Source organism: Salvelinus namaycush, unplaced genomic scaffold (assembly GCF_016432855.1).
Source record: "Salvelinus namaycush isolate Seneca unplaced genomic scaffold, SaNama_1.0 Scaffold979, whole genome shotgun sequence".
Lineage (NCBI taxonomy): Eukaryota > Metazoa > Chordata > Actinopteri > Salmoniformes > Salmonidae > Salvelinus > Salvelinus namaycush.
In genome coordinates this window covers 53,854-75,052 of record NW_024061729.1, presented here as the reverse complement: position 1 = coordinate 75,052, position 21,199 = coordinate 53,854, and the positions used below count along the sequence as shown (strand labels likewise).

Sequence of the window (21,199 nt, the reverse complement as noted above, 5' to 3'; positions counted from 1 at the left end):
GTCACTACTGATAAACACTGTGTCCTGGAGGGGGGAGAATGTAATGTCACTACTGATAAACACTGTGTCCTGGAGGAGAATGTAATGTCACTACTAATAAACACTGTGTCCTGGAGGGGGGAGAATGTAATGTCACTACTGATAAACACTGTGTCCTGGAGGGGGGAGAATGTAATGTCACTACTGATAAACACTGTGTCCTGGAGGAGAATGTAATGTCACTACTGATAAACACTGTGTCCTGGAGGGGGGAGGAGAATGTAATGTAACTACTGATAAACACTGTGTCCTGGAGGAGAATGTAATGTCACTACTGATAAACACTGTGTCCTGGAGGGGGGAGGAGAATGTAATGTAACTACTGATAAACACTGTGTCCTGGAGGGGGGAGAATGTAATGTAACTACTGATAAACACTGTGTCCTGGAGGGAGGAGAATGTAATGTAACTACTGATAAACACTGTGTCCTGGAGGGAGGAGAATGTAATGTAACTACTGATAAACACTGTGTCCTGGAGGGAGGAGAATGTAATGTAACTACTGATAAACACTGTGTCCTGGAGGGAGGAGAATGTAATGTAACTACTGATAAACACTGTGTCCTGGAGGGAGGAGAATGTAATGTAACTACTGATAAACACTGTGTCCTGGAGGGAGGAGAATGTAATGTTACATGTAACATTACCCAACTGTGCTATTTTGTTTGTTTTTTCACATTGTTTGTAACTAATTTTGTACATAAAGTTGATGCTACCGTCTCTTATGACCGAAAATAGCTTCTGGACATCAGAACAGTGATAACTCATCTCGAACTGGACGAAGATTTTATCTTTAATGATTCCGACGCGAAGGGTATACTGCTTTGTTGAGACAACGCCCAAATCCCCGTCATCAGCGTGGAGAAAAAGAGGGAGGAGGGCGGGGTGCCTTGTAAGAATTTGCCGACAAGTAGGTAAACCACCACTATTATTGGCCAATAATTGGGCAAAAAAAACGGATGATCTACGATTAAGACTATCCTACCAATGGGACATTAAAAACTGTAATATCTTATGTTTCACTGAGACGTGGCTGAATGACGACACGGATAAAATAGAGCTGCCTGGCTTGTCCATGTATCGGCAGGACAGAGCAGCTACGTCTGGTAAGACGAGGGGCGAGGGTCCGTGTCTATTTGTCAATAACAGCTGGTGCGCAATGTCTAATATTAAAGAAGTCTCGAGGTTCTGCTCACCTGAGGTAGAATACCTTATGATAAGCTGTAGACCACACTATCTACCAAGAGAGTTCTCATCTATATTATTCATAGTCGTCTATTTACCACCACAAACCGATGCTCGCACTAAGACCGCACTCAACCAGCTGTATAAGGCCATAAGCAAACAAGAAAATGCTCATCCAGAAGCAGTGCTCCTAGTGGCCGGGGACTTTAATGCAGGAAAACTTAAATCCCTTTTACCTCATTCCTACCAGCATGTCACGTGTGCAACCAGAGGGAAAAAAACTCTGGACCACCTTTACTCCACACACAGAGATGCATACAAAGCTCTCCCTCACCCTCCATTTGGCAAATCTGACCATAATTCTATCCTCCTGATTCCTGCTTACAAGCAAAAACTAAAGCAGGAAGTACCAGTGACTCGCTCAATACAGAAGTGTTCAGATGACGCGGATGCTACAGGACTGATTTGCTAGCACAGACTGGAATATGTTCCGGGATTGATCCAATGGCATTGAAAAGTATACCACCTCAGTCACCGGCTTCATCAATAAGTGCATTGATGACGTCATCCAACAGTGACCGTACGTACATTTCCCAACCAGAAGCAATGGATTCCAGGCAACATCTGCACCGAGCTAAAGGCTAGAGCTGCCACTTTCAAGCAGCGGGACACTAATCCGGACGCTTATAAGAAATCCCACTATGCCCTCAGACGAACCAGGCAAAGCGTCAATACAGGACTAAGATTGAATCCTTCTACACCGGCTCTGACGCTCGTCGGACGTGACAGGGCTTGAAAACTATTACGGATTACAAAGGGAAACCCAAGCGCGAGCTGCAAAGTGACGCGAACCTACCAGACGAGCTAAATACCTTTTATGCTTGCTTCGAGGCAAGCAACACTGGAGCATGCATGAGAGCACCAGCTGTTCCGGACGACTGTGTGATCACGCTCTCCGTAGCCAATGTGAGCAAGACCTTTAAACAAGTCAACATTCAAAAAGATGCGGGGTCAGACAGATTACCAGGACGTGTACTCAAAGCAAGAGCGGACCAACTGGCAAGTGTCTTCACTGACATAACACGGTGTCCTATAGTGTCCCCAGTAGATAACACTGTGTCCTATAGTGTCCCCAGTAGATAACACTGTGTCCTATAGAGTCCCCAGTAGATAACACTGTGTCCTATAGTGTCCCCAGTAGATAACACTGTGTCCTATAGTGTCCCCAGTAGATAACACTGTGTCCTATAGTGTCCCCAGTAGATAACACTGTGTCCTATAGTGTCCCCAGTAGATAACACTGTGTCCTGTAGTGTCCCCAGTAGATAACACTGTGTCCTATAGTGTCCCCAGTAGATAACACTGTGTCCTATAGTGTCCCCAGTAGATAACACTGTGTCCTATATTGTCCCCAGTAGATAACACTGTGTCCTATATTGTCCCCAGTAGATAACACTGTGTCCTATAGTGTCCCCAGTAGATAACACTGTGTCCTATATTGTCCCCAGTAGATAACACTGTGTCCTATATTGTCCCCAGTAGATAACACTGTGTCCTATAGTGTCCCCAGTAGATAACACTGTGTCCTATATTGTCCCCAGTAGATAACACTGTGTCCTATAGAGTCCCCAGTAGATAACACTGTGTCCTATAGTGTCCCCAGTAGATAACACTGTGTCCTATAGTGTCCCCAGTAGATAACACTGTGTCCTATAGTGTCCCCAGTAGATAACACTGTGTCCTATAGTGTCCCCAGTAGATAACACTGTGTCCTATAGTGTCCCCAGTAGATAACACTGTGTCCTATATTGTCCCCAGTAGATAACACTGTGTCCTATAGAGTCCCCAGTAGATAACACTGTGTCCTATATTGTCCCCAGTAGATAACACTGTGTCCTATATTGTCCCCAGTAGATAACACTGTGTCCTATAGTGTCCACAGTAGATAACACTGTGTCCTATAGTGTCCCCAGTAGTACAACATGCATCAACAACATGCAGAAAGAACTAATGGAAGTAGATCAGATCAGGACACAGAGAGGAGAGGCTGAGTAGGACACAGAGAGGAGAGGCTGAGCAGGACACAGAGAGGAGAGGCTGAGTAGGACACAGAGAGGAGAGGCTGAGCAGGACACAGAGAGGAGAGGCTGAGCAGGACACAGAGAGGAGAGGCTGAGCAGGACACAGAGAGGAGAGGCTGAGCAGGACACAGAGAGGAGAGGCTGAGCAGGACACAGAGAGGAGAGGCTGAGCAGGACACAGAGAGGAGAGGCTGAGCAGGACACAGAGAGGAGAGGCTGAGTAGGACACAGAGAGGAGAGGCTGAGCAGGACACAGAGAGGAGAGGCTGAGTAGGACACGGAGAGGAGAGGCTGAGTAGGACACAGAGAGGAGAGGCTGAGTAGGGACTTGTACCCCGTCGTCATATGTCTAGTTTGGAGTCGAGAGTGTTGCTGCTCAACCAAACCGGCACACAAGATGCACATTTGAAATCTCGGAGAATCATCTAACCTGGGATGTATTTATATCTTATAACATGTATCATCTAACCTGGGATGTATTTATATCTTATAACATGTATCATCTAACCTGGGATGTATTTATATCTTATAACATGTATCATCTAACCTGGGATGTATTTATATCTTATAACATGTATCATCTAACCTGGGATGTATTTATATCTTATAACATGTATCATCTAACCTGGGATGTATTTATATCTTATAACATGTATCATCTAACCTGGGATGTATTTATATCTTATAACATGTATCATCTAACCTGGGATGTATTTATATCTTATAACATGTATCATCTAACCTGGGATGTATTTATATCTTATAACATGTATCATCTAACCTGGGATGTATTTATGTCTTATAACATGTATCATCTAACCTGGGATGTATTTATATCTTATAACATGTATCATCTAACCTGGGATGTATATCCTATAACATGTATCATCTAACCTGGGATGTATTAATATCTTATAACATGTATCATCTAACCTGGGATTTATTAATATCGTATAACATGTATCATCTAACCTGGGATGTATTATATCTTATAACATGTATCATCTAACCTGGGATGTATTTATGTCTTATAACATGTATCATCTAACCTGGGATGTATTTATATCTTATAACATGTATCATCTAACCTGGGATGTATTATATCTTATAACATGTATCATCTAACCTGGGATGTATTTATATCTTATAACATGTATCATCTAACCTGGGATGTATTATATCTTATAACATGTATCATCTAACCTGGGATGTATTTATGTCTTATAACATGTATCATCTAACCTGGGATGTATTATATCTTATAACATGTATCATCTAACCTGGGATGTATTTATATCTTATAACATGTATCATCTAACCTGGGATGTATTTATATCTTATAACATGAATCATCTAACCTGGGATGTATTATATCTTATAACATGTATCATCTAACCTGGGATGTATTTATATCTTATAACATGTATCATCTAACCTGGGATGTATTGAGCAGTTCGTGGCGGTTCCGTAGGACCCTCTGCACGCTGGAGTGAGCGATGACGCGTAGCGAGGTGCGGCGCCCGACGTCTCGCCCGTACCCCAGCGCCGTGGGGGCGTCGTTCATACGGATGACACACTCCGCCCGGTCGATCTCCTCGCCGCGACCACCACCTATCAGGTGACCAGAGCTGGTGACCAACGCACAGCTATGGCAGTGCATTTTCAGAGGCTGGGGGAGAGAGGAATGTTTTGTTATTTTAGTAGAGAGAGGGAGGAAGGGGGAGAGGACCAGAGGGAGAGCACCAGAGGGAGAGCACCAGAGGGAGAGCACCAGAGGGAGAGCACCAGAGGGAGAGCACCAGAGGGAGAGCACCAGAGGGAGAGGATGAGGAAGAGAGGAATGTTTTGTTATTTTAGTGGAGAGAGGGAGGAAGGGGGAGAGGATGAGGGAGAGAAGACCAGAGGGAGAGGACCACAGGTGGACTCCAATCAAGTTGTAAAAACATCTCAAGGAGGATCAATGGAAACAGGATGCACCGGAGCTCCATTTCGAGTCTCATAGCAAAAGGACTGAATACTTAAGTAAATAAGACATTTATTTGTAATAAATTTGCAAACATTTCTAAAAAAAACAGTTTTTGCTTTGTCATTATGGGGTATTGTGTGTAAATTGATGAGAAAAAAACAATAGAATCCATTTTAGAATAAGGCTGTAACGAAACAAAATGTGGAAAAAGTCAAGGGCTCTGACTACTTCCTGAATGCACTGTATGGTTTTCCTTATGCATATCCCCATAGGAATTATTCCCAACGACTGCTGTAAAAGCTCCTGGCATTATAGAAGCCTGATCTTTGACTAGGTCATATGGATAAAGAGTGAGTGTGTGGTGTGCACATGTGTGTGTTGTGTGTGTGTGTGTGTATGTCTTGTGTGTGTGTGTGTGTATGTCTTGTGTGTGTGTGTGTCTTGTGTGTGTGTGTGTCTTGTGTGTGTGTGTATGTCGTGTATGTGCTGTGTGTGTGTGTTGTGTGTATGTCTTGTGTGTGTGTGTGTATGTCTTGTGTGTGTGTGTGTGTGTATGTCTTGTGTGTGTGTATGTCTTGTGTGTGTGTGTGTCTTGTGTGTGTGTGTGTCTTGTGTGTGTGTGTATGTCGTGTATGTGCTGTGTGTGTGTGTTGTGTGTATGTCTTGTGTGTGTGTGCATCCATGTGTGTCCAGGTCTGGAGGGCAGTAGCCTTCCCTCTGGAAGTTTTCAATTTCCGGTCTGTGCGCGTATGTGTGATCTCCCCGAGACAGGACAACCAATCTCTGTTCTTTAAATCAATGATATGCAAACCAGGTGTAGAAACACTGAAATATCTCCTTGGCAACAATATGATAATGACTCATATTCTAATGAGCATGACAATAACGAAGCCTGATGTAGCAGTGTGGGGCCCCTGACCAGTTATGATGTGTTGTTAATGGTATGATGTAGCAGTGTGGGGCCCCTGGCCAGTTATGATGTGTTGTTAATGGTATGATGTAGCAGTGTGGGGCCCCTGACCAGTTATGATGTGTTGTTAATGGTATGATGTAGCCATGTGGGGCCCCTGGCCAGTTATGATGTGTTATTAATGGTATGATGTAGCAGTGTAGGGCCCCTGACCAGTTATGATGTGTTGCTAATGGTATGATGTAGCAGTGTGGGTTATGATGTATTGTTAATGGTATGATGTAGCAGTGTGGGGCCCCTGGCCAGTTATGATGTGTTGTTAATGGTATGATGTAGCAGTGTGGGGCCCCTGACCAGTTATGATGTGTTATTAATGGTATGATGTAGCAGTGTGGGGCCCCTGACCAGTTATGATGTGTTGTTAATGGTATGATGTAGCAGTGTGGGGCCCCTGGCCAGTTATGATGTGTTGTTAATGGTATGATGTAGCAGTGTAGGGCCCCTGGCCAGTTATGATGTGTTGTTAATGGTAGGATGTAGCAGTGTGGGGCCCCTGGCCAGTTATGATGTGTTATTAATGGTATGATGTAGCAGTGTGGGGCCCCTGGCCAGTTATGATGTGTTGCTAATGGTATGATGTAGCAGTGTGGGGCACCTGACCAGCACCTGGCCAATCATCACAGCTTTGAGTGATGCTCCCACAGAGAACAGGAAATGAAATGTGCAATACTCAATAGGATGAGAGACAGAGGGAAAGCTTTCACCCGACAAAAGGGAACGTCCAACGCTGAAACACCAGCGTTACAAAACCAATAAACATAAACTAAGCCGTTGACCAAAAGGCTGTGGTCAAAAAGGGAAAGCAACACAAGAGACGGCTGCTCCCCATTCTCCCCATGGCACACCTATATAGACAGGAAGACACAAAGCAATTAGTGGGCCCACCTGTGTGCTCCCCATTCTCCCCATGGCACACCTATATAGACAGGAAGACACAAAGCAATTAGTGGGCCCAACTGTGTGCTCCCCATTCTCCCCATGGCACACCTATATAGACAGGAAGACACAAAGCAATTAGTGGGCCCAACTGTGTGCTCCCCATTCTCCCCATGGCACACCTATATAGACAGGAAGACACAAAGCAATTAGTGGGCCCAACTGTGTGCTCCCCATTCTCCCCATGGCACACCTATATAGACAGGAAGACACAAAGCAATTAGTGGGCCCAACTGTGTGCTCCCCATTCTCCCCATGGCACACCTATATAGACAGGAAGACACAAAGCAATTAGTGGGCCCAACTGTGTGCTCCCCATTCTCCCCATGGCACACCTATATAGACAGGAAGACACAAAGCAATTAGTGGGCCCAACTGTGTGCTCCCCATTCTCCCCATGGCACACCTATATAGACAGGAAGACACAAAGCAATTAGTGGGCCCAACTGTGTGCTCCCCATTCTCCCCATGGCACACCTATATAGACAGGAAGACACAAAGCAATTAGTGGGCCCAACTGTGTGCTCCCCATTCTCCCCATGGCACACCTATATAGACAGGAAGACACAAAGCAATTAGTGGGCCCAACTGTGTGCTCCCCATTCTCCCCATGGCACACCTATATAGACAGGAAGACACAAAGCAATTAGTGGGCCCACCTGTGTACTACTTGGCTTTACACTGAGTACCTGTCCCCTGGGGAGGGTGCTGTCGTGTCGTCTTCCTCCGGCTGGTGTAACGATCGTCGTAATCCTCCTCCTCGGACGAGGAGGAGAGGCGAGAAGGATCAGACCAATATGCAGAGTGGTTTGTGTCCATGATTATTTAATGAAAACAGACTGAACACTACAACCTACAAAACAACAAACGTGACAAACCGCAAACAGTCCCGTGTGGTGCGACATACACAGACACGCGATACAACCACCCACAAAACACACGTGAAACCCCGGCTGCCTTAGTATGATTCTCAATCAGGGACAAACGATCTACAGCTGCCTCTGATTGAGAATCATACCAGGCCGAACACAAAACCCCAACATAGAAAAACACACATCGACAACCCACCCCAACTCACACCCTGACCAACTAAATAAACACAAGAAAAAGGAAAAACAGGTCAGGAACGTGACAATAACCCCCCCCTTAAGGTGCGAACTCCGGGCGAACCAGCATAAAGTCTAGGGGAGGGTCTGGGTGGGCGTCTGTCCACGGTGGCGGCTCTGGCGCTGGTCGTGGTCCCCACCCCACCATAGTCACTACCCGCTTTCGTAGCCTCCTCAAAATGACCACCCTCCAAATTAACCCCACTGGATTAAGGGGCAGCACCGGAATGAGGGGCAACACCGGAATGAGGGGCGGATCCTGGCTGGCTGGCGGATCCTGGCTGGCTGGCTCTGGCGGATCCTGGCTGGCTGGCTCTGGCGGATCCTGGCTGGTTGGCTCTGGCGGATCCTGGCTGGCTGGCTCTGGCGGATCCTGGCTGGCTGGCTCTGGCGGATCCTGGCTGGCTGGCTCTGGCGGATCCTGGCTGGCTGGCTCTGGCGGATCCTGACTGGCTGGCTCTGGCGGCTCCTGACTGGCTGGCTCTGGCGGCTCCTGACTGGCCGGCTCTGGCAGCTCCTGGCTGGACGGCTCTGGCAGCTCCTGGCTGGACGGCTCTGGCTGGTCCTGGCCGGACGGCTCTGGCTGGTCCTGGCCGGACGGCTCTGGCTGGTCCTGGCCGGACGGCTCTGGCTGGTCCTGGCCGGACGGCTCTGGCTGGTCCTGGCTGGACGGCTCTGAAAGCTCAGTACAGACGGACAGCGCTGGGCAGGCAGGCAGTTCAAACAGCGCTGGGCAGGCAGGCAGCTCAGACAGCGCTGGGCAGACGGGCAGTTCAGGCGCCGCTGGGCAGACGGCAGACTCTGGCCGGCTGAGACGCACTGTAGACCTGGTGCGTGGTGTAGGCACTGGCTGCGCTGGAGAGGAGGAAGGCTCTGAAGGGGCTGGACAGGTGGGAGTAGCTGGATAGAGATCCCGGAGAGACAGCCTGGTGCGGGGGGCTGCCACCGGTGGACTGGTACGTGGAGGTGGCACCGGGTATACCGGACCGTGAAGGAGGACACGCGCTCTTGAGCACCGAGCCTGCCCAACCCTACCAGGTTGAATGATCCCCGTAGCCCTGCCAGTGCGGCGAGGTGGAATAGCCCGCACTGGGCTATGCTGGCGAACCGGGGACACCATTCGTAAGGCTGGTGCCATGTATGCCGGCCCGAGGAGACGCACTGGAGGCCAGATGCGTTGGGCCGGCTTCATGACATCCGGCTCGATGCCCAACTTAGCCCTACCAGTGCGGCGAGGTGGAATAGCCCGCACTGGGCTAAGCACGCGTACTGGGGACACCGTGCGCTTTACCGCATAACACGGTGTCTGACCAGTACGACGCCCTCTCACTCCACGGTAAGCACGGGGAGTTGGCTCAGGTATCCTACCCGGCTTTGCCACACTCCTCGTGTGCCCCCCCCCCCCCCCCCAAGAAATTTTTGGGTCTGACTCTCGGGCTCCCAACCGCGTCGCCGCGCTGCCTCCTCATACCAGCGCCTCTCTGCCTTCGCTGCCTCCAGCTCCGCCTTGGGACGGCGATATTCCCCTGGCTGAGCCCAGGGTCCTTTGCCGTCCAGGATCTCCTCCCAAGTCCAGGAGTCCTGGGTTTTTTCCCACTGCTGTTTCCTCCCTTCTCCACTCCGCTTGGTCCTAGATTGGTGGGTGGTTCTGTAACGATCGTCGTAATCCTCCTCCTCGGACGAGGAGGAGAGGCGAGAAGGATCAGACCAATATGCAGAGTGGTTTGTGTCCATGATTATTTAATGAAAACAGACTGAACACTACAACCTACAAAACAACAAACGTGACAAACCGCAAACAGTCCCGTGTGGTGCGACATACACAGACACGCGATACAACCACCCACAAAACACACGTGAAACCCCGGCTGCCTTAGTATGATTCTCAATCAGGGACAAACGATCTACAGCTGCCTCTGATTGAGAATCATACCAGGCCGAACACAAAACCCCAACATAGAAAAACACACCTCGACAACCCACCCCAACTCACGCCCTGACCAGCTAAATAAACACAAGAAAAAGGAAAAACAGGTCAGGAACGTGACAGCTGGTCACTGAACTCTCACACAGTTCTGATTTTCTCTGGTTTATAAAGACAGCTCTGATCTTCTCTGATTTACAAAAGACAGCTCTGATCTTCTCTGATTTATAAAGACCGTTCTGTCTTCTCTGATTTATAAAGACATCTCTGATTTAAAAAGACAGCTCTTATTTCCTCTGATTTATAATGGCAGCTCTGTCTTCTCTGATTTCTAAAGACAGCTCTGATTTATAAAGACAGCTCTGATTTTCTCTGATTTATAAAGACAGCTCTGCTTTTCTCTGATTTATAAAGACAGCTCTTATTTATAAAGACAGGTCTGATATTCTCTGATTTATAAAGACAGCTCTGATTTATAAAGACAGCTCTGATTCATAAAGACAGCTCTGATTTTCTCTGATTTATAAAGACAGCTCTGATTTATAAAGACAGCTCTGATTTTCTCTGATTTATAAAGACAGCTCTGATTTATAAAGACAGGTCTGATATTCTCTGATTTATAAAGACAGCTCTGATTTATAAAGACAGCTCTGATTCATAAAGACAGCTCTGATTTTCTCTGATTTATAAAGACAGCTCTGATTTTCTCTGATTTATAAAGACAGCGCTGATTTTCTCTGATTTATAAAGACAGCTCTGATTTATAAAGACAGCTCTGATTTTCTCTGATTCATAAAGACAGCTCTGATTTTTTCTGATTTATAAAGATAGCTCTGATCTTCTCTGATTTATAAAGACAGCTCTGATTTTCTCTGATTTATAAAGGCTTAGTCCCCTCCAGTACTCCCTGTTCACCCACGACTGCGTGGCCAGGCACGACTCCAACACCATCATTAAGTTTGCTGATGACACAACAGTGGTAGGCCTGATCACCGACAACGATGAGACAGCCTATAAGGAGGAGGTCAGAGACCTGGCATTGTGGTGCCAGGACAACAACCTCTCCCTCAACGTGAGCAAGACAAAGGAGCTGATCGTGGACTATAGGAAAAGGAGGGCCGAACAGGTCCCCATTAACATCAACGGGGCTGTAGTGGAGCGGTCAAGCGGTTCAAGTTCCTTGGTGTCCACATCACCAACAAACTAACATGGTCCAAACACACCAAGACAGGTGTGAAGAGGGCATGACAACGCCTTTTCCCCCTTAGGAGACTGAAAAGATTTGGCATGGGTCCCCATATTTTCAAAAAGTTCTACAGCTGCACCATCGAGAGCATCCTGACCGGATGCATCACCGCCTGGTATGGCAACTGCTCGGCATCTGACCGTAAGGAGCTACAGAGGGTAGTGCGTACGGCTCAGTACATCACTGGGGTCAAGCTTCCTGCCTTCCAGGACTTATATACTACGCGGTGTCAGAGGAAGGCCCAAAAAATGGTTAAAGACTCCAGTCACCCAAGTCATATACTGTTCTCTCTGCTACCGCACGGCAAGCGGTACCGGAGTGCCAAGTCTAGGTCAAAGAGTGAGCAAATCTGTCATCAAGGCAAAGGGTGTCTACTTTGAAGAATCTAAAATCTAAAATATATTTAGATTTTTGTTAACACTTTCTTGGTTGCTACATGATTTCATAGTTTTGATGTCTTCACTATTATTCTACAAAGTAGAAAATAATAAAAAATAAAGAAAAACCCTTGAATGAGGTGTGTCCTACCTTTTGACTGGTACTGTGTGTTAACAAGTTATGGTCAATAATATAGAAGGCTGCACTGGAATCTAACAGTACAGCTCCCACAAGCTGCACTGGAATCTAACAGTACAGCTCCCACAAGCTGCACTGGAATCTAACAGTACAGCTCCCACAAGCTGCACTGGAATCTAACAGTACAGCTCCCACAAGCTGCACTGGAATCTAACAGTACAGCTCCCACAAGCTGCACTGGAATCTAACAGTACAGCTCCCACAAGCTGCACTGGAATCTAACAGTACAGCTCCCACAAGCTGCACTGGAATCTAACAGTACAGCTCCCACAAGCTGCACTGGAATCTAACAGTACAGCTCCCACAAGCTGCACTGGAATCTAACAGTACAGCTCCCACAAGCTGCACTGGAATCTAACAGTACAGCTCCCACAAGCTGCACTGGAATCTAACAGTACAGTTCCCACAAGCTGCACTGGAATCTAACAGTACAGCTCCCACAAGCTGCACTGGAATCTAACAGTACAGCTCCCACAAGCTGCACTGAAATCTAACAGTACAGCTCCCACAAGCTGCACTGGAATCTAACAGTACAGCTCCCACAAGCTGCACTGAAATCTAACAGTACAGTTCCCACAAGCTGCACTGGAATCTAACAGTACAGCTCCCACAAGCTGCACTGGAATCTAACAGTACAGCTCCCACAAGCTGCACTGGAATCTAACAGTACAGCTCCCACAAGCTGCACTGGAATCTAACAGTACAGCTCCCACAAGCTTCTTATGATCAATTTCTTTCAGCCAATCATCAGTCATTAGTGTCAGTGCAGTACATGTTGAGTGGCCTTCTCTATAAGCATGCTGAAAGTCTGTTGTTAATTTGATTACAGAGAAATAGCATTGTATTTGGTCAAACACAAATTCTTTTCACCAGTTTACTAAGAGCTGGCAGCAAGCTGATAGGTCTGCTGTTAGGACCAGTAAAGGCCGCTTTACCACTCTTGGGTAGCGGAATGACTTTGGCTTCCCTCCAGGCCTGAGGACAAAGACTTTCCTCTCGGCTCAGATTAAAGATATGACAGATAGGAGTGGCCATAGAGTCAGCTACCATCCTCAGTAGCTTTCCATCTCAGTTGTCAATGCCAGGAGGTTTGTCATTATTGATCGATAACAATCATTTCCCCACCTCTCCCACACTAACTTTTCTTTCATTATTAGTTTTTTTATGCTCACTGTTCGTTGCTGAAATAATAATTTAAAAAATTGGCAACATGAATAAGCCATCTGATTGGATGAAAGAGTTGAATTTGTCTTTCTGCCCATAATTTCATTTAAAGTAACTCCAAAGCGTTTTTCCATCATTCTTCATATCATTGATCTTGGCTTCAGAATACAGTTTCTTCTTCTTTTTGCTGAGTTTAGTCACATAATTTCTCATTTTGCAGTAAGTCAGCCAGTCAGATGTACAGCCAGTCAGATAGGCCACTCCTTTTGCCCCATCTCTTTCAATTATACAGTTTTTCAATTCCTCATCAATCCATGGAGCCTTAACAGTTCTATCAGACCGTTTCTTAACAGGTGCATGTTTATCAATAATTGGAAGAAGCAATTTCATAAATTCATCAAGTGCAACGTCTTGAGGCTCCTCATTAATCACATCAGACCAACAAATATTTTTAACATTATCCACATAAGAGTCACAGTAAAATATTTTGTATGTCTTATACACTATTTTAGGCCCAGCTGTTGGAACTTTGGCTCTTTATTGTGATCACTGCATCCAATGGGTACGGATATAGCTTTAGAACATGGTTCTACAGTATTAGTAGATATGTGATGGATACATGTGGATGATCTTGTTCCTGTAGTGTTTGTAAACACCCTGGTAGGTTGATTAATAACCTGAACCAGGTAACAGGCACTGGATACAGTGAGAAGCTTCCTCTTGTTAAACACCCTGGTAGGTTGATTATTAACCTGAACCAGATTACAGGCACTGGTTACAGTGAGAAGCTTCCTCTTGTAAAACACCCTGGTAGGTTGATTAATAACCTGAACCAGATTACAGGCACTGGTTACAGTGAGAAGCTTCCTCTTGTTAAACACCCTGGTAGGTTGATTAATAACCTGAACCAGATTACAGGCACTGGATACAGTGAGAAGCTTCCTCTTGTTAAACACCCTGGTAGGTTGATTAATAACCTGAACCAGGTAACAGGCACCGGTTACAGTGAGAAGCTTCCTCTTTAGTGGACTGCTTGATGAGAACCAGTCAATATTCAGGTCCCTGAGAAAGTAGACCTCTCTGTTTTACATCACATACACTATCACGCATTTCACACATATTATTTAGATACTGACTGTTAGCACTTGGTAGCCTATAGCAACACCCCAAAATAAAAGGCTTTAGATGTGCCAAGTGAACCTGCAACCACAACACTTCAATAACACATAAGATCTTCTCTAAGCATTACAGGGATATGGCTCTGAATATATACAGCAACACCTCCCCCATAAGCATTACAGGGATATGGCTCTGAATATATACAGCAACACCTCCCCCATAAGCATTACAGGGATATGGCTCTGAATATATACAGCAACACCTCCCCCATAAGCATTACAGGGATATGGCTCTGAATATATACAGTAACACCTCCCCCATAAGCATTACAGGGATATGGCTCTGAATATATACAGCAACACCTCCCCCATAAGCATTACAGGGATATGGCTCTGAATATATACAGTAACACCTCCCCCATAAGCATTACAGGGATATGGCTCTGAATATATACAGCAACACCTCCCCCATAAACATTACAGGGATATGGCTCTGAATATATACAGCAACACCTCCCCCATAAGCATTACAGGGATATGGCTCTGAATATATACAGTAACACCTCCCCCATAAGCATTACAGGGATATGGCTCTGAATATATACAGTAACACCTCCCCCATAAGCATTACAGGGATATGAATATATACAGCAACACCTCCCCCATAAGCATTACAGGGATATGGCTCTGAATATATATACAGCAACACCTCCCCCATAAGCATTACAGGGATATGGCTCTGAATATATACAGTAACACCTCCCCCATAAGCATTACAGGGATATGGCTCTGAATATATACAGCAACACCTCCCCCATAAGCATTACAGGGACGTGGCTCTGAATATATACAGCAACACCTCCCCCATAAGCATTACAGGGATATGGCTCTGAATATATACAGCAACACCTCCCCCATAAGCATTACAGGGATATGGCTCTGAATATATACAGCAACACCTCCCCCATAAGCATTACAGGGATATGGCTCTGAATATATACAGCAACACCTCCCCCATAAGCATTACAGGGATATGGCTCTGAATATATACAGTAACACCTCCCCCATAAACATTACAGGGATATGGCTCTGAATATATACAGCAACACCTCCCCCATAAGCATTACAGGGATATGGCTCTGAATATATACAGCAACACCTCCCCCATAAGCATTACAGGGATATGGCTCTGAATATATACAGCAACACCTCCCCCATAAGCATTACAGGGATATGGCTCTGAATATATACAGCAACACCTCCCCCATAAGCATTACAGGGATATGGCTCTGAATATATACAGCAACACCTCCCCCATAAGCATTACAGGGATATGGCTCTGAATATATACAGCAACACCTCCCCCATAAGCATTACAGGGATATGGCTCTGAATATATACAGTAACACCTCCCCCATAAACATTACAGGGATATGGCTCTGAATATATACAGTAACACCTCCCCCATAAGCATTACAGGGATATGGCTCTGAATATATACAGCAACACCTCCCCCATAAGCATTACAGGGATATGGCTCTGAATATATACAGCAACACCTCCCCCATAAGCATTACAGGGACGTGGCTCTGAATATATACAGTAACACCTCCCCCATAAGCATTACAGGGATATGGCTCTGAATATATACAGTAACACCTCCCCCATAAGCATTCCTGTCTCTTCTATAGATGTTATATCCTTGTATTGCTACTGATGTATCATCTAAGTGAGTCTCAGAAATGGCTAATACAGTATTTTTATTAATTATTATTATTTTTTTTAAATTTCACCTTTGTCACGACTTCGGCTGAGGTCGGCTCCTCTCCTTGTTCGGGCGGCGTTCGGCGGTCGACGTCACCGGGCTTTCTAGTCATCACCGATCCATGTTTCCTTTTTTTCCTTTTGTTTTGTCTTGATTACGCACACCTGACTTCTATTCCCTTTATTATGTTCCTTATTTACCCTCTCGTCTACCTTTCTGTTTTGTCCGTGATTGTTTTGTGTTACCGTGTGTGTTGGAGGGTTCTCTCATTACGCTATGTTTCCTTGTTGGAGATATTCCGGCTTTTGAATATATTTTTGAGTAAAGACTTTTGTGTTTTTCTCAAACCTGTGTCCTGCGCCTGACTCAGACTATGAACCCAGCATTTATTTATCACAACCTTGATTTAACCAGGTAGGCTAGTTGAGAACAAGTTCTCATTTACAACTGCGACCTGGCCAAGATAAAGCAAAGCAGTTCGACACATACAACAACACAGAGTTACACATGGAATAAAACAAACATACAGTCAATAATACAGTAGAAAAATAAGTCTATGTACAATGTAAGCAAATGAGGTGAGATGTGCATGCTACGGGTGGGTGCTGCTATGGTGACCAGTGAGATAAGGCGGGGCTTTACCTAGCAAAGACTTGTAGATGACCTGGAGCCAGTGGGTTTGGCGACGAATATGAAGCGAGGGCCAGTATATGAATGTTATCTGATGTTAGCAAATGATTGATTTCATGAAGCTTATTTTTTAGGCTAGTTTCAGCCCTTCCCTGGGTTATCAGTGATAGACATAAAATGGAAAAGAACAAACAAAGCATGAAAAAACAACATTTAGCGGTTGGTGTGTGTAAATGTGTGTGTGTCTGTGTGTGTGTGTGTGTGTGTGTGTGTGTGTGTGTGTGTGTGTGTGTGTGTGTGTGTGTGTGTGTGTGTGTGTGTGTGTGTGTGTGTGTGTGTGTGTGTGTGTCTGTGTGTGTGTGTGTAAATGTGTGTGCGCTGCGGGGTTGGAAGATGTGTGAAACCCCAATGAATGCACAATCAAAGATTCTGAACATACGAGTGTTAACAGTTTGAAAATATACATCTGAAAATTGTGCCGAAGTGATTGAAAAAAACTGTAACGTGACTTGAAGTGAGAGTCTGAGCAACGGGAGTTAACCTACTACTGTCTGTGTGTGTGTGTGTGTGTGTGTGTGTGTGTGTGTGTGTGTGTGTGTGTGTGTGTGTGTGTGTCTGTGTGTGTGTGTGTGTGTGTGTGTGTGTGTGTGTGTGTGTGTGTGTGTGTGTCTGTGTGTGTGTGTGTGTGTGTGTGTGTCTGTGTGTGTGTGTGTGTGTGTGTGTGTGTGTGTGTGTGTGTGTGTGTGTGTGTCTGTGTCTGTGTCTGTGTGTGTGTGTGTGTGTGTGTGCGCTTGTGTCTGTGTCTGTGTCTGTGTCTGTGTCTGTGTCTGTGTCTGTGTCTGTGTCTGTGTCTGTGTCTGTGTCTGTGTCTGTGTCTGCTTGTGTCTGTGTCTGTGTCTGTGTCTGTGTCTGTGTCTGTGTCTGTGTGTGTGTGTGTGTGTGTGTGTGTGTGTGTGCGTGTGCGTGTGCGTGTGCGTGTGCGTGTGCGTGTGCGTGTGCGCGTGCGCTTGTGTGTGTGTGCTTGTGTCTGTGTCTGTGTCTGTGTCTGTGTCTGTGTGTGTGTGTGTGTGTGTGTGTGTGTGTGTGTCTGTGTCTGTGTCTGTGTCTGTGTCTGTGTCTGTGTCTGTGTCTGTGTCTGTGTCTGTGTCTGTGTCTGTGTGTGCGTGTGCGTGTGCGTGTGCGTGTGCGTGTGTGCTTGTGTAGAAGAGGGATGAACAGATAGAGAGGAGGCAGAGAGGGAGAAGAGAGAGAGAGACCTAAAAGGGTAGAGACAGAGGTCTCTCTCTCTCTTCTCTCTCTCCTTGCCCCTCCCCTCTCCTTCTCTATCGAAGAGAGTCTCAGAGGACCCTTCTCCCCCGATTGCTCAGTTTGGCCAGAGGCCAGCTCTAGGAAGAGTCTTGGTGGTTCCAAACTTATTCCATTTAAGAATGATGGAGGCTAATGTGTACTTGGGGACCTTCAAAGCTGCAGAAATGTTTTGGTACCATTGCTCATATCTTTGCCTCGACACAATCCTGTCTCAGGGCTCTACGGACAATTCCTTCAAACTCATGGCTTGGATTTTGCTCTGACATGCACTGTCAACTGTGGGACCTTATATAGACAGGTGTGTGCCTTTCCAAATCATCCAAACAGGATGCACCTGATATCAATTTTGAGTCTCATAGCAAATCTGAATACTTATGTAAATAAGCTATTTATGTTTTTTTTATATTAATACATTTGCAAAAATGTTTAAAAAAACTGTATTTCGCTTTGACATTATGGGGTATTGTGTGTAGATTGATGAGAAAAACAAGTTGATTTAATCCATTTTAGAATAAGGCTGCAACGTAACAACATGTGGAAAAAGTCAAGGGGTCTGAATACTTTTCAAATGCGCTGTATACTGGGTCGTATGCACTAACCTCTGTACTGTAGCACATTGCGGTCAGATGCCAAGCAGTTGCCATATAATTAGTCTGGCCCCGTAGCCTTGTGAATGTTGACCTGTTTAAAGGACTTACTCAAATTGGTTACGGAGAGCGTGATCACACAGTCGCCGGCCGGTGCTGTCTTGCATGGTCCAGTGTTGCTAGCCTCGAAACGAGCATAAAAGGTATTTAGCTCGTCTGGTAGGCGTGCGGCACTGGACAGCTTGCGGCTGAGTTTCCCTTTGTAATCGGCGCCAACCAAGATGGCAGAGAGGGCTGCCTCGCTTCTAGTCCTTAGGAACTTTAGCAGTATTTTTTATTGTATTATTTCTTACATTGTTGGCCCAGAAAACCTTAAGTGTTATTACATACAGCCGGGAAGACCTATTGGATATCAGAGAGACATGATGATTAACGTCTCATGGTGTAATTGTAACAACATGCAGGAACTCAAGTCCTTTTGCTCATCTGACCTATAATTCCTCACAATCAAATGCCGACCGTATTATCTCCCAAGAGAATTCTTGTCGGTTATTGTCACAGCCGTGTATATCCCCCTCTAGCAGATACCAAGACGGCCCTCAAGGAACTTCACTGGACTTTAAGCAAACTGGAAACCACACATCCTGAGGCTGCATTTATTATAGCTGGAGATTTTAACAAAGACAATTTGAGAACAAGGATACCTAAATTCTATCAGCATATTGACTGTAGCACCTGCGCTGGAAAAACACTGGATCACTGCTACTCTAACTTCCGCGATGCATACAAGGCCCTCACCCGCCCTCCTTTAGGCAAATCTGACCACGACTCCATTTTGTTCCTCCCTTTCCTATAGGCAGAAACTCAAACAGGATGCATCCGTGCTAAGGACTAGTCAATGCTGGTCTGACCAATCGGAATCCACGCTTCAAGATTGTTTTGATCACGTGGACTGGGACATGTCCCAGATAGTGTACTGGGGATGTTGTTCCCACTGTGACTATTAAAACCTATCCTAACCAGAAACAGATGGCGACATTCACACAAAACTGAAAGCGTGAACCACCGCATTTAACCACGGAAAGATGACAGGGAATATAGCTGAATACAAAACGGTGTAGTTATTCAGTGAAACTGGCTCCTGGGTTCAGAAGTGAATTTGACGGAGGTGTCCAATTGAACTAGCTTCTGGTCTTAACTGTACATGAAATATGATTATTGGCCATCAAACAAGCGAAATGTCAGTATAGAGCCAGAGTGCAGTCGCAATTCAACGGCCCAGACACGGCCCGCTCTCACACACCGTTATCACTCATGTCATTCTGCGTCACTAGGGTTGACTGTGGGCTCTCGTTCTCCGTGGCCGACGTGATCAAGACATTTACACGTGTTAACCCTCGCAAGGCTGCCGGCCCAGACGGCATCCCTAGCCGCGTCCTCAGAGCATGCGCAGACCAGCTGGCTGGTGTGTTTACAGACATATTCAATCTCTCCCTATCCCAGTCTGCTGTCCCCACTTGCTATGTCTCCTATATGTCAATACGTTTATGTCTGGGAGAACAAGCACAGGAGAATAAATTGGACATTTCATTGAGTGATGCACCGCTGCTCACATCACCAGAAGGATGAATCAATACCGCTCCATCCTGTGTGTGTGTGTGTGTGTGTGTGTGTGTGTGTGTGTGTGTGTGTGTGTGTGTGTGTGTGTGTGTGTGTGTGTGTGTGTGTGTGTGTGTGTGTGTGTGTGTGTGTGTGTGTGTGTGTGTGTGTGTGTGTGTGTGTGTGTGTGTGTGTGTGTGTTTGTGTATATGGGTGTGTATATGTATGTATGTATGTGTGTGTGTGTGTGTATATGTATGTGTGTATGTGAGTATACAGTGGGGAGACAAGTATTTGATACACTGCCGATTTTGCAGGTTTTCCTACTTACAAAGCATGTAGAGGTCTGTAATTTTTATCATAGGTACACTTCAACTGTGAGAGACGGAATCTAAAACAAAAATCCAGAAAATCACATTGTATGATTTTTAAGTAATTAATTTGCATTTTATTGCATGACATAAGTATTTGATCACCTACCAACCAGTAAGAATTCCGGCTCTCACAGACCTGTTAGTTTTTCTTTAAGAAGCCCTCCTGTTCTCCACTCATTACCTGTATTAACTGCACCTGTTTGAACTTGTTACCTGTATAAAAGACACCTGTCCACACACTCAATCAAACAGACTCCAACCTCTCCACAATGGCCAAGACCAGAGAGCTGTGTAAGGACATCAGGGATACAATTGTAGACCTGCACAAGGCTGGGATGGGCTACAGGACAATAGGCAAGCAGCTTGGTGAGAAGGCAACAACTGTTGGCGCAATTATTAGAAAATGGAAGAAGTTGAAGATGACGGTCAAGCACCCTCGGTCTGGGGCTCCATGCAAGATCTCATCTCGTGGGGCATCAATGATCATGAGGAAGGTGAGGGATCAGCCCAGAACTACACGGCAGGACCTGGTCAATGACCTGAAGAGAGCTGGGACCACAGTCTCAAAGAAAACCATTAGTAACACACTACGCCGTCATGGATTAAAATCCTGCAGTGCACACAA

The 21,199-nt window shown here is 45.8% G+C and overlaps 1 protein-coding gene across 1 annotated transcript in view; it reads right to left on the bottom strand.

Moving 5' to 3' along the window:
- The window catches only part of st6galnac5a (ST6 (alpha-N-acetyl-neuraminyl-2,3-beta-galactosyl-1,3)-N-acetylgalactosaminide alpha-2,6-sialyltransferase 5a), a 38,928-nt gene that overhangs the window by 7,624 nt on the left and 10,105 nt on the right, over window positions 1-21,199 (bottom strand). The window contains exon 3 of the mRNA XM_038988179.1: window positions 4,741-4,974. Within this exon, the coding sequence (XP_038844107.1) occupies window positions 4,741-4,974 (234 nt within the window). The remainder of the gene's footprint in view (window positions 1-4,740; window positions 4,975-21,199) is intronic.